Source organism: Tauraco erythrolophus, chromosome 14, assembly GCF_009769465.1.
Source record: "Tauraco erythrolophus isolate bTauEry1 chromosome 14, bTauEry1.pri, whole genome shotgun sequence".
NCBI lineage: Eukaryota > Metazoa > Chordata > Aves > Musophagiformes > Musophagidae > Tauraco > Tauraco erythrolophus.
This window is the reverse complement of record NC_141478.1, coordinates 21,368,402-21,382,390: the sequence shown is the minus strand read 5'-3', so window position 1 is coordinate 21,382,390 and position 13,989 is coordinate 21,368,402. Positions and strand designations below refer to the sequence as shown.

Genomic DNA, 13,989 nt, shown 5'->3' with positions numbered 1-13,989 from the left:
TGGCGAGGAAGGCGGCGGGGAGGTGCGGAGGGCCGTGCCGAGGCAGCCCCCAGCTCCCCGTCCCGCCCGTGGCGGCCCCTTCCTGCCGGCTGCGCTGCGCAGCGCGGCCCGGCGCGGCGCAGCGAGGGTTAACCGCGACCTCCGGGGCAGCGAGAGGCGGCGGGAGCGGCGCGGGGCGGAGCCGCTCTGGCCGCGAGCGGTGGCGCCGGAAGCGGAAGTGGGAGCGGGGGCGGCGGCGCTGCTGGGCCGGGGCGGGGGCCGGGCCGGGCCGGGCCGCAGCCGCCGAGCGCGGCGCGGAGGGGCGCGGAGGGGCGGTGAGACGGCGGCACCGGCGCGGGGGGCGCGGGGGGGCGGTGAGACGGCGGCACCGGCGCGGGGGGCGCGGGGGGGCGGTGAGACAGCGGCACCGGCGCGGGGGGGGGCGCAGGGGGGCGCGGCGCGGCGGGGGCGGCCGGCGGGGCGGGGAGCGGAGCGGGGCGGGCCGCAGCGCCCCGGTGCCGTACTTCTGTCCCCGGAGGGGGTCGCGTCCCGGTGCGGGCGGCGGTGCCTCGGCCCTGCGCGCTCCGGTGCCGGTCCTGCCGAGCGGTTGTCGCGGCCGCGGGCCGGTGGAACCGGTTTGTGCGCGGGTGATGGCGAGGGGCAGCGGGGGAAGAACCGGGGACGCTCGTACAGACCCACCGCCGGGCGAGGGGACGCCGCCCGCTTCCAGCCTTCCTCGCCGCGGGGCTCTCGCCCTCACGGCGGGCGCGGGGTTGGGCCGTTGTGGCGCTTCCCTGCGCCCTCCGGAGGGGGGGGGGGGGTGTCTCTGCCCGCACCCTTCGGGTGGAGGAGTCCGGGGGGGGAGGAAGGCTCTGCCGGCTTCGGGGAGCGGGTGGAACGCGAGCGGTGCGAGCCGGAAACTCTCGTCTCCGCAGATGCACCACTGCAAGAGGTACCGGTCGCCGGAGCCGGAGAGCTGCGTGGGCCACGGGTGGAAGAGGAGGAGGTCTCGCAGCAGGGAGTGCGAGGGGAGACTGCGGTACCCGCCGCGGAGGGACCTCCCCAGGAGATCGCGCTCGAGAAGGTGAGAGGGCGGCGCGGCGCCGGGACGGTTTTCCAACAGACCCTCCTCCTCCTCCTCCCTTCAGATCGTGGTTCAGAGGTAGGGCAGGTGTCGCTTCCCGGCTGCGGAGCAGCTTTAAGCCTGTAAATCCCAGAGATGGAAGCAGAGGGCTTCACTGCGTGTGCCTCCCCTGGTACGTTTCTGCCTCTGTATCCAGCCAAAATCCCGAAGCGATGGCTTTAATATTAATGAGGGAGAACAGCCTGCCCCGGAATCATGTTTCCCAGTTCTAATGCTGTGGAGGCATCAAAGTCTCTCTCTCCTGACAACTCACTTCCTTCCGAAATTCCTACATGTTAGGTCTAAAGTAACGATGCTTTTCCCTCACCTACGCTGCCAGGAAGGATCTGAGCGTCTCCAACCGATCTGTCCTGCTTCGGTGCTGGATTTTACCTTCGATCCCCTCTTTGCTCAGCGTTTCCACAGGGACAATTCGGTACTGGAAGCAGGGTGGAGAAGGCCTCTGGTAACAGGAGCAGTGGTGAGGGCTCTGGAATAGAGGCAGGAGCACTGCCGGGAGCTGTGTGCCACCAGAACAGGCTGGTGGGCCGCGCTGGCACCAGAGCTGCCACGGTCCCACTGGGGCAGCCAGAAGGGAGCTGAGTTCATCTCGGAATTCCTGAAATGTTCTACAGATTGATTTCTTCTCCCAGCCTGGCTTTCGAAGGAAGAGGATTGTGAAATACAGCTGACACACACAGAAGGCTTTTCCATTCTTTCATCTCTTGGGTCGTGGAGGACAGGTTTGGGTGAAAACAGGCTTTTGCTGGGTGAAAACCTTCTTGCCCCTCTCACAGGTTGCCTGGTCTCCTCTGTATTTTAGGTTGTTACTTCCGAACCCTCCGTATCTTAAAAGTTCACGCTGAAGGTTCACAAAGGTGCATTTGGGATTGAGTATCGGTGTTGGAACGGAGCCGCTGGGGTTTTTTTGTGTGTTTTGGATAGTTGAGCGGTGACCTAGAGCCGTTGCTGTCTTGGCAGGCAGTCTGAAATTTTATTCTTGATCCAAGATGAGATGAAGCACCACACGCTTCCCTGCCTCCCGTTAAGCTGTCAGCGAGAGAGCTAATCATAGAATCACAGAACGGTTTGGGTGGGAAGGGACCTCAAAGATCATCCAGTTCCAACTCCCCTGCCATGGGCAGGGACACCTTCCACTACACCAGGTTGCCCAAAGCCTCATCCAACCTGGCCTTGAACACTTCCAGGGATGGGGCAGCCACAGCTTCTCTGGGCAACCTGTGCCAGTGCCTCACCACCCTCAGAGGGAAGAATTTCTTCCTTAGATCCAATCTAAATCTTCCCTCTTTCAGTTTAATGCCATTGCCCCATGTCCGGTGGTTGCCAAAGCAGAGAGGTGCAAACAAGGGAAGTTCCTGTCTCCAGACTGAAGCAGCTGCAGCGAGGTCTGGGTTGGAGAAGCCATTGCTGTCGCTGCCGGCTCGGTACATAGGACAGCATCGACCTGGCCGGGCGTCTGCCCAAAATGCTGCTGCTGGTCACCAGAAAGCTGAGATGCTGTTCTTATTTCTGAGCTGCAACATCTTCTACCTGGAATGTGGTTTCTCCATGACGTGTGAAGCTCTGTTAGACCAACCGTGATGGCTGGGGAGGAGGAGACAGTCGTGCTTTTGGGGGTACAAAGCAGGCCATTGCTAAGCGGTGCCGTTTTTGCTGTCCAGCTCAAAAGAGGTTCCATAACAGTACTGCCGAGGAAGCACACGGACCTGCAGAGCAGGAGGCAGGAGCTGCAGAACCACAGCTCTGGCGTGAGGCACTCGCAGCTTGTAGGTGCTCTCTGATCAAGCGCAGGGCACAGAGGGCTCCTGTCACCACTGATGCTCACACGTGGTACCGAAATCTGCCAATACTCCCGCAGGGGAGCTCTGTCTGAGGCCCTCTGGCCCTTCCCCACGTAGAGAGGAGTTGGCTGAAAGTTTTCCTTACGTATTTGCAGCCCGAGGTTGTCACCGAGGTTGTCACCATGTTGACTGTAACATGGAGATTCCATTTTCCTTCTGGCTCTGGGCTGACAATCTGGTGTGCGTGTGTACACCGAAGGCTCGGCGCTAAGGGGATTCCAGTCCCCCCTGGGGTGGTGACTGGGGCACCACTGCTGCCTTCAGATCTCGTTTGTTTAAGAACTAATGAGAGTCCTTCCTGGGGAGGAGGAATGAGCTCAGAAAAACATTTGTCTATGGTGGCAGAGGCGGCTCAGATCGAGCTCTAAGTGGGTAGTTCCCCCCCCCCAGCTCCTTGAAACGCGGGAGTGCCACACCACTTTCTCCTGTAAACTTTCTCCTTTTTCTTGTCTGAGGAGCGGGCAGCGTTTGAGCCACAGCGGTCTGAAGCCAGGACGCTTGTGCTGTTGTGTCCCTGCCACCAAGGAGCAGGAGCAGGAGCACTTCAGTTTCAGCAGGACTCCGCTTTTCCTCCTTTTCCCGGCTTACCACCGCGTTTGTGTTTGCGTTACAGCCACGACAGGATGCCTTATCACAGGAGATACCGGCGGGACAGCGACGCCTACAGATTCGAAGCCCGAAGCCCGTCTTTTGGAGAGGACTATTACTCGACCCGCTCGCGGAACTGGCGGCGATCCAGGGGCAGGGAGCAGCACCGTCCCAAGAAGCACCAGCATCGTTGCCGGAAACGCAGGACCAGGTCTTGTAGCAGTGCCTCCTCGGTGAGTAGCATCCAGAACGAGTTCAGGATTGCTCAGGGCTTTAACTGTTCTTACCTCCTTTCAGCTCGGAACACTCTGGGTGAGTACCTCTAATCCCTTTGTTGTTTTTTTTTTTTTTTTTTTTTTGTGTTTGTTTTCATTACGTGGAATGTATAGTCCAAAATCTGTGTCTTGCTAAGCGGGAAGCGTTTGTAGCTGTTGGATTTTACTAGTGCAGCCCCTGTAGCCTTAATATGTAAGGAAATTAAAGCTGTGCTCTTCACAGCCAGGGAGGGGACCAGGGAAAGCTTCCAGTGGCACACAGGTGACAGGCTAGGGAGGCAGCCTGGCTGCTGGGGGTGGCTCGTTGTTCGGGTTTAGACACGGCCAGGGCCTCGCTTCTGCATCCTGCCACTGCTTTTAGGGGCTCCCGTGAAGGCAGGGCAATTTGGCCTAGTGCCAGGATCCCCTCCCAGATGGGATCCATCAGCCCGGTCCTCCCGAGCTGTTTGCCCCGCTGCACACAGAAGCCGGCTGCCGCCGTCTGAGGATACACACGTGTCCTCTTTGCTTATTTCCACGCAAGTATCCTTGGATTTCAGCCTCTCAGAGAACTTTTCCCATTTTCTACCCTGAAATTCCTTGCCCTGAGATTTTTCAAGGATTGACAGGGAATACTTGGTCCCAGGACCGGGAACGCCCTGGAAGTGTTGTGAGGTATCAGACCAAACGTCCCTGCTTCACTGCTTCTCTCCCGTGAGGAACGCTTCCACCTTTCCCAAGTTTATTACTTTCAAATGTTATTGCAACTAAATGAGCAAGTCCTGATCCCTGCAGTCATAGTGGATACCTGCATGGCTGGGAGCTTCCGACTGTGGCTTTCCTCCTTTTATTTCTTTCCAGCTGACTTTTTTTCAATCTGAGGTTTAGCCAAGAGCCAGGGTTATGATGAGAGCGCTCCAGCGCGGTGTGCGTGCAGTGATAGCGGCGTGCAGGTTTGGGCTGGCGTGATCTAAATCCGCTGGAGTCTCACAGCTCTTTCAACTGTCCTCTCCACCTTCTCCTCCCTTTCAGCTGACCTTTTGGGGTTTGGTCGTAGCTCGTGATTTTGGACTAGCTGGGGGGTGAGGGGCAACAGAAGAGATGCCTGATAGAAGCTCGGGCATGGAAACGTAGAGCTTTGTATTAATCTCCTTGGCTGTAGAGATTGTAACTATTTTTAAGGCTAAACAGGAGAAGATCAGGAATTAGGGCAGCTTGCTTTGTGGACCCCGGCTCCTTTCGGGAACGTTCGGCTGGTTTTCCAGTAGAAGCTCGCAGTAGCAGCGGTGAGCATGAGCTTAGAACTTGAGCCTGAAGCGGAGTGAAACGCTCCCTGGGGATTCACTTAACTGTCCTGTTCCTAAAGTTCTCCCAGGCTTCAAATTGCATCCTCAGGCTGATGTGGAACCCCGGGTCTGTTCGCAGCCAGTGGGGCGGATAGATTTAGGATGAGTGCGGTAGTCGGTTCTGTGCAGAAGGGAGGGGCTGGTTCGGAGCCGGGGCAGGACACGGCTCTGGGTAGCTGTCCACCTACGAACCGAGGTACAAAAGAGCAGGTTGCACAGAGGGAGAACTGCTACTCCGGCTTCTACTGGGCAGCTTGTCCAAACTGGCAGCTCCTATACCCTTCGTCGCCTTTGCCAGCGGAGAAAATGACAAAGTTCTGGCAAAGCCCTCCTCCTTCTCCTGCCTGTGGCAGCATCCTGCGGTGCTGCGAGGGAGCCGCTCCTCTGTGGGGAACGGTGGTGCCAAGCCAAGCCACCTTAACCCCGGAGCTTCCCAGCTGCTGCTTCCCTTCAGAGAAGAGGGGGGCGTATTCCCACCGGCACCAGAGGCCGGAGCTAATGAGAGAGTTTTCTTTACATACCTGTAGCTGTTGATTACTTTTCTGTTTTGAAGTCAGTTTGTGTCTTGACGTGTCCCTTGCAATATCCCTATCGTTATATATGCTGTGTGCCTTATGAAATGCTGGGATCTGGAAAATCCAACCACCGACGCACCGTCGTCTCCACCTTTGAATGACAACACAATCCTGCCGCTCGGAACTGCCCGCTGTGCGCGCTTGGCCGTATGCCGTTCCGGGGGGCGGTGTGTGCAGAGAAGCCAGCAGAGCAGTAAGCGCAGCAGGAGCGTGGAAGATGACAAGGAAGGCCACCTGGTGTGCAGGATCGGCGATTGGCTTCACGAGCGATGTACAGCCACCTTTCGTAAAACTTTACCTCTCTACTTTCTATCCCCGTGTTAGACGAGATCTCTCGTTTTGTACTGGAGGGGTCTCTAGTGTTGTAGTCCTTGTAAATGGACCGACCAGTAAACTGCCTCAGGCAGACAATAGACACTTGAGTTTTAAAGAGCGTAGCAGCGAGAGGCATTTTTTTTTTTTTTTGTTGCTTTGACATTTTTATTGCTGTGAAATTGCAGGACCTCAGCTCTCGCCAAGCCTCTCAAGTTCACGGCCGCTCCTGTTTTCTCTCCTAGATGAAATTGTCGGCAGCCTCGGCGAAGGCACTTTTGGCAAAGTGGTGGAGTGCGTGGACCATGCCAGGTGGGCGTCTTTCCCTCCCGGATAACTCGCCTGTCCCCGGTGCAGCGCGCTCGGCAAGCGTGGCGGGATCAACGCTGCTGGTTTTGGATGGTTCTGCCAGACCGAGCCGGTGTCACCTACCAGTTGTCACTGTGGTAGAGGTTATTCCTCACAGCAGGTGGAAAGGGGCCTGGGTCCTACCTCAGCCCCTGAGTTTGCAGGCTGATGTGTTCAGGGTGGCAGGGGAAGCTCGTTCAGTGGCCGAGAGCTTTGGCACAGGCTGTTCTGCTGCCAAAGCAGCGAACTCCAGCTGAGGGATGGGCCAGGCAGCTGGAGAAAACGACCTCTTAATCAGCTGGGGTACTTGTCTATTTTATTTTTTTTTTTTCAGCCTTTTTTGTGATTGCACTTGACCCCTGTCTCTTCCTGACCTTTCGTCTGGCTCTGAGCCGTGGGGTCAGCCTAGTATAGAGCCGCTGGGCTCTCCTGCCTCCTCAGAAATCTCCCTGGCACAGTGGGAGAGGGGAGGTGGCTGCTGGAGGCACGGTGACCTTAGGGACTGCTGTGTCAGGAAACGGCGTGCTCCGCGGCCCTCTTCGGAGCGGTACCCGGCGATAGCCTTTCGCTTCGAATTTCCATGGGGGAACTTAACCGCTGGTCGAGCGGCACAAATCTTTGGCAGGCCTGGGGAGCTTTGTTGGGACCCAGAAATGACTAAGCCTCTTAACACGTGAAGACGTGACTGGAGTAACTGGGATGTGCCCTCTCTCTGTGGACTGAGGACGTGTGTACGTAGGGTTTTTCTCTGAGCCCGTCCTTTTGTCTGTTCCCTTACAGAGGCAAGTCTCAGGTGGCGCTGAAAATCATAAAAAACGTTGGGAAATACCGAGAAGCAGCCAGGCTGGAAATTAACGTCCTGAAAAAAATCAAAGAGAAGGACAAGGAGAACAAATTGTAAGTTGCTACGAGACTCCTGGGTAGTCAGTACTTACAGACAAGCAGTCTGCTTTTTTTCTTGAAACTTTCCAAGTCCTAGTGAGGAAAAATGAACCCAAACTACTTCTCTAACAACCTCCTGCTGCCTTGTCCCACGTGGAGATCTCCATCTAAAGGTGGTTGAGCAACGCAGGGAGAGGGGTGTCTCCTCGGTGCACATAGAGGGATTGCTGTGCTGCTGAGTCACCTGGCTCAGAGCTTTTGCTCACCAGCCACTTCGGAAGTAACCGAAAACTGGGAGAACGACTGTTGTGTCGTTAATCCTCCTGTCTTTCTCTGTGCAGCTTGTGCGTCCTGATGTCGGACTGGTTCAACTTCCACGGCCACATGTGCATTGCCTTTGAGCTGCTGGGCAAGAACACTTTCGAGTTCCTGAAGGAGAATAACTTCCAGCCGTACCCTCTCCCTCAGATCCGGCACATGGCCTACCAGCTGTGCCATGCCTTGAGATGTAAGTCACCCAGGGCCAGCCTTGCCAGGTGACGATGTCCCACCAGGATGGGTTGGGGGGAGTTGAGGAGCTGGCTTGGCGCTTTGATGGGCAGAGTTGTACGGGTGCTTCAGTGCCTGGTTCTTAATGTGTGGGGTTTTTTTCTCTCTCCTCTTTGCCACCTGTGCAGTTCTACATGACAACCAGCTGACTCATACTGACCTCAAGCCAGAAAACATCTTGTTTGTCAACTCAGATTTTGACACTCTGTACAACGAGAAAAAGGTGGGTTATGTCCGAAAGAGAAGTGGAATAGATCAGGAATAGCCTGCCTTTCCCTCCCTGCACAAATTGGATCTTCCCTGTTCTGTACATGCCCCACGGGGCCTTAGAAGTCCTTGTAGTGGGAATGAACTGGAAGTCAGGCCTCTTCTTTCTCCTGTGTCTTCTGAAAGCCTCAGCGGCTCTGGTCTGTGAAGTGGAGTGTTCGGTGGCTTTCCTTAGCGCTCATCCGAGATGTAAAGAGCTCAGAGCTTGACAGTTAGAATCCTTCTGATTAGTAGTGCAGACACGGCAGTTGTGGGATCAGAGGGCTCCTCTCAAAGCCTGGCTTGATCCTGAACCAGCTGTTAGAAGCACTGAGGACTTCTTGTTCGCTTGCAGAGCTGCGAGGAGAAATCCATTCGGAACACGAGCATTCGTGTGGCAGACTTTGGAAGCGCCACCTTCGATCACGAGCACCACACCACTATCGTGGCTACCCGGCACTACCGTCCACCAGAAGTGATTCTGGGTGAGTACCGCTGGGGTTTCAGGAGTCTTGGATGGGTGGAGAACAGTTGTCCCAGGGATGCTGTAGGATGATGCAGTCTAGAGGAAAACCAGCCTCAGAGCACTCCAGTTCTTGGGGACATCTGTTCCATGGGTTGCTGCAACACTGTCCCAGTGGTCCCGAGATCCTGATGGTATGGAAGGTATTCATGGATAGTGCAGGCCCTTGACATGGAGTGCAGAGAGCTGAGGAAAGAAGCCTGTGGGGCTCAGGAATTGTTCAGATTGGCTCTAGGGGAACGTGGAGTCGGCCCGAGTTGAGATCTCGAGAATGATGTGGGGTAGACTTGACGTTCCTCTTGGCAGTGTGCAGCACTGGAAAGCACACAGATGACTTCTAGATCTGTCTTGGCGTAATCCCTGCAGTTTCAACAAGGAACTAGTAGAAATCTGGTAGGACTTCTTGGGAGCACAAAGTTAACTCGCTTCTCCTTGCAGAGCTGGGTTGGGCACAGCCATGCGATGTCTGGAGCACCGGCTGCATTCTGTTCGAGTATTACCGCGGCTTCACGCTCTTCCAGGTATGGCTCTTGCAAGAGGCACTGTACCCTAAGAATCCTTGAACTGTCTAAAAGGGCTCCAACTCGGGGGAAGGGAATGGAAACGCAGACCAGGCACTAAAAAACAGCAGCCGAGTTTGAAAATAAGCCCAGGAAAATGCACAGTCTGAGGACTCGTGCCTTGCTGGAAGGACAAGGTTCAGATCACTTTTGGTTTCTTCACCGTGCCTGTGAAGAACAGGAGAACCAAGAGACGAGGTAGAGGTGGACAGGAGCCGCATAGTTCCTGCCGGAGGCTTGTCTCTTCTGCTCCTGTGCTTGTAGAGGTGACACGACTTCAGTCATCGGATCTCCCGGTTCGGAATTAACACACTGTTGCTCTTTTCCTTTGCAGACCCATGAGAATCGCGAGCATCTTGTCATGATGGAAAAAATCCTCGGGCCAATACCATCTCACATGATCCACAAAACTCGGTAAGAACCTTCTTCCTGAACTCCAGACAGTCCAGTCAACTGTTTTGTGGCTAATTACTCAGGATACCAATTCCGTCCTCGCACTGGGTCTTTACTGCATGGGAGATGTGCTGGATGCGTGTCCCACGCGTGGCCTTACTGAACACCACCTTTCCTCTCCAGGAAGCAAAAATATTTCTATAAGGGGAACCTGGTATGGGATGAGAACACGTCCGATGGGAGATATGTCCAGGAGAACTGCAAGCCCCTGCGGGTAGGTGGAGGGCTGGCTGTGTCGCAGGCGGAACTGCTGTGCGGGGCTTAGAGGTGGGACTTCCCGTTAGTCCTGCTGGGGTAACTGGCTTTCGCAGAGCCCCACGCTGTCATAGAATCACAGAATGGTTTGGGTTGGAAGGGACCTCAAAGACCATCTAGTTCCAACCCCCCTGCCATGGGCAGGGACACCCTCCACTACACCAGGTTGCTCAAAGCCTCATCCAACCTGGCCTTGAACACCTCCAGGGATGGGGCATCTACAACTTCTCTGGGCAACCTGTTCCAGTGCCTCATCACCCTCAGAGGGAAGGATTTCTTCCTTAGATCTAATCGAAATCTCCCCTCTTTCAGTGTAAAGCCATTGCCCCATGTCCTGTCACTACATGCCCTTGGAAAAAGTCCCTCCCTCCAGCTTTCCTGTAGGCCCCAGGAAATGCAGCCAGCACAAGGGCCAGAGGAACACTGTACTTGAGGGTGGGAGACGGCTGTTACCTCGCTGTGCATCCCAAAATGAGGTTCCAGGGTTCAGTGCCTGTCCTACACCCCCCCTTCTCTTTCAGACATACATGCTGCATGACTCGCTGGAGCACGCGCAGCTCTTCGACTTGATTAGGAGGATGTTAGAATTCGACCCTTCCCGGAGGATCACGTTCTCAGAAGCCCTCCTGCATCCCTTCTTTGCCGGCCTCTCCGCAGAGGAAAAGATGCTGTGCGGCCGGGGCAGCAGCCGGGACCTGAGCAGATGACAGCTGGGGATTTGTACAGAGGCTCTGGGCTTCGGCCCCGCTCGCCCCCTCCTCTCGGAGCTCGGAGGGGCTGGGGCACTGCCATAAAGACCCTGGGGAGGGGAGGGGGAAGAAAAGCGACATCAGAAAGCACAGATTTGTCTATTTATATGTTGTAAAGTTAAAATAAAAGTGTTTCTTATTGTTTGATACTTCCCTCGTAGGCAGGTGTAGGGTTCTTTCGTTCCCAGCTTTGCTTTTTCTGCACAGGAGGATGGAGCGGTTGGAAAACTCAATTCCTAAGCACCAGGAATCTTTGCTTCCTGAGTGGGTGAAAGACCCTCCCTGGTCCCTGCCCTTGCTCCCGTGGTGGTGTCAGGCTCTGGAAGGGTGGCAGACCAATCAATAGCCGCACACAAATAGCACACAGGAATAGTTGCACTTTATTGTTCAGGACATCCCCCAGCAGTGGTGGGAATGAGTCGTTACAAACATTGGGTCACAAATGGAACAGCGAGCGGTGACGTAGTGCAGTGATCTTCACACGTCAGTGACCAGAGCAGCACTGGGGGCAGCTCCTGTAACAGTGGGTAAGGGTGGGGACAGGTAATAAACATGTTCCATTCTTTGAATTAACCCTGGCAAGGTGGGGGAAGGGGGAAGGAGAAGGGACCCAGAGCCCTTTCCGGGTCTGTGGAGTGCTCTGGAAGAGCTCACACCTGCACCCGAGATGTGTTTCACGTGAGGGAGGCCGGTACTTCCTCAAGTAAACCTTTGTCTCCGAGGGAAAGTACAGCCATGTCCCCAACTCTACTCTCACCTCCAGAAAGTGAGCACACCGTGAAGTTTAACTGTGCCAAGCACAGCCTGAAGCTGCCCAAAATGCTCTGTGCAGGGCTCCCTCTCCTTACGTGAGGGCTTGCACCCTCCTGTTGTGCAACACTGCTCGCTTTTTATTTTTTTTTTTTCTGAAACATGGGGTTAAAAATAGGGTTATTGCTGCACGGGGCCATAGTGCTTCCTGGAGCGAGTCCAGACCTGATCCCAGCTGCCATCCCTGCAAAAAAAAACCCCGAAACATCTTGACCTGGTTCAGTGCCCTTCAGGGCATGTAACTTCAGCCAGCGGCACGGCAGCGCAGAGGCAGGAAAAAGGACCTGCTCGGGGCGTACGATCGACAGTTTCATCGGCAGGAGCGGTGAGAAGAGCCTGCAGCCTGGCTCCAAGCAAGCAGAAATTGAAACAGTAGGGTCTCTTAAGCAAGGAAAGCGAAAAGAAGGGGGCTACAGCAACGACCAAGGGATGGCTGTCCCCCTTTTTTTTTAACCCAAAGATCAGACGAAGCTGAAACAGCCAAAGAAACGAGAAAGGCAGAGGGACGCCTCGCGTTTGTGTTTTAAATAACCAGCCCCGTTGCTATCCCCGTCCCAGCGCGGCCGGGTCGGAACTGCAGCTCGCTGCGTGACACGGTTCCAGCTGAAACACGGCTCACCTGAGGAACAGCAGCTTGGCTTTGCCTTTCCTACGGGAGAGGAACCGCTCGAGGGCAGAGCCACACGCACTGGCGCGGCCCCGAGCCCCTCCAGGCGAGCTCGGCGTAAGCCAGCGGACGCGATTCAGTCGCCCAGCCCTCAGCGGGGAAAGAAGCTGGGGGCAACCAGGGGTCCAGACACCGAGAGGGGCAGAGCCCTTGGTCCTGCTGAGGTAGATATGGCAAGGGGCAGGCAGTTTGGCAGGGGGAAAAGAGCTCTGGTGGCTGCTCACCAGCCTCCCGTCCTCACGGGCTGGCTTCCCCCATCACTCCCCACTTCCAGGCAATACTAGTTACTCAACTGCTTCTTTCCAAGCAGGGAGGTCTCTGCCCTCCTCCTCTGATCCGCTTGGCCTTTGTTCTAAGCAGATGAAAGACAAGTGCCTGAGCTGTAAATCCTCACCCCTCAGAGCACAAGTGGGTCAACAGGTTTGCTAAGTGGGGCTTTACCTGCTTAGCAGAGCAGCTACCACAGCAGGTGACCATTTCCACATGTTCCCGCGCTTCAGCCTCAGAAAGGATCCGGCTGCCCCGGAGAAAAGGCACCGTTTGAAGCTCTGAAGCTCTCCCAGCTGCCAGAACAGCGTCGGTTTCGGTACCTGCAGGAGCTCTGGGGACAGGTAAGGTAGCAGAAGAGCAGCAGAGCTTCAAGCACTGCCCACGCTCACGACACGGGGAGCACGCAGGGAGCTGAGCACCCCTCTGCCAGAACAGGGCCCCTGCCTTGCATCCGCCCCGTTCCTCCGAAAGGAACAGCTGGTCCTTACAGCATCTCCTGCGCTGCTCCAGCTTCAGCCCTTCCCTGGGTCACCTACTGGGCCCGAAGCCTTCGGAGAGGACGCACAGAGCCAGCAGGATGGATTTCCAAAGCCGGCTAGCTGATGGTTTCTCAGCTCGTCCCTGCTCTAGGCACTGCACCAAGACTCCACCAGGCCAACAAAATGAACGCAGGAGAAGATACGTGGGAAGTGAGTGCAGCACAAGGGCAACGTGGGGCAGATCCCCTACAGTAATTCCGACCAGAACCTCCTGCCGTACCCCTCCAGGAAGGCAGCAGCTCTCCTTCTCCTGCAGCCACCATATCCTGCAGGCAAACAGGACCGCGTGAGCTGAGGACCCAAGTCCTTCCTCAAGCTGGTTCCCAGCACGTGGGTGCACACACACACACACACACACACACGCGCACAGACTTCGAGTCCAAAGGGAACAAGCAGATCCGTGACCTACTTCCCAAACCACACGGAGTGTAGGAGGGTTACTGGAAGCACTGGGGGAACTTACCCAAACATCACCTGCACCATACACCATGCAACAAACTCAGAGCAACACTGCCCTGCTTCACCATCCTTTCCCTGATTCAGCCACTCGCTGTGCCAGAAAGAAAAAACAACAAAACAACCCACAACTATCCTGGAAAAGTTCTTTTCCAAAACACGCCCCGCTCCCACACACCTGGGCTTCACCAAGTGAACAAACAAAAAGCCAACGGAGTATACAAGTAAGTAAGGCCTAGATGAGGACATCAGTGTTCCCAGAGCACGGGCAACCTGGGAGCTTCTGGCTCTGGACACAAGCTTTCCAAAGAGGGAATGCTCTCCTTGAGGAGCTGGAGGGCCCAGGAGGGAGAACGAGCTACAACTGCCCTCAGGAACATGAAAGAAGAGAGAGAGGAGTCAAAAGGAACAACAGAACAAACCCAAATCCTCCCTCCTGCAACAAAAAGTATTTCTACACAATTGAGAAGTGCTGTTCCCAGCGGGGCACCTTTGCTGGGTCTATCCACCCAGAGGGACTGAGAAACACATCTCAGGTCTCCAAATCACCCATCACTTGTGCCACCTCTGCGTACACCCCTCACTAAACAGCCTCCTGGCCAGGCCTGGACAACAACGGCCACCTTCACCAGGGACGGACACC

At 55.8% G+C, this 13,989-nt stretch overlaps 1 protein-coding gene across 1 annotated transcript; it reads left to right on the top strand.

Moving 5' to 3' along the window:
• The first annotated feature begins 914 nt into the window (after positions 1-914).
• CLK3 (CDC like kinase 3) lies at positions 915-10,691 on the top strand. The gene is made up of 12 exons (XM_086620291.1): positions 915-1,063; positions 3,578-3,785; positions 5,905-5,998; positions 6,285-6,351; positions 7,168-7,284; positions 7,611-7,777; positions 7,947-8,041; positions 8,420-8,549; positions 9,026-9,108; positions 9,482-9,561; positions 9,724-9,814; positions 10,377-10,691. The coding sequence occupies exons 1-12, from the start codon at positions 915-917 to the stop codon at positions 10,560-10,562; spliced, it is 1,467 nt and encodes a 488-aa protein (XP_086476417.1). The 3' UTR covers positions 10,563-10,691.
• The last annotated feature ends 3,298 nt before the right edge of the window (positions 10,692-13,989 follow it).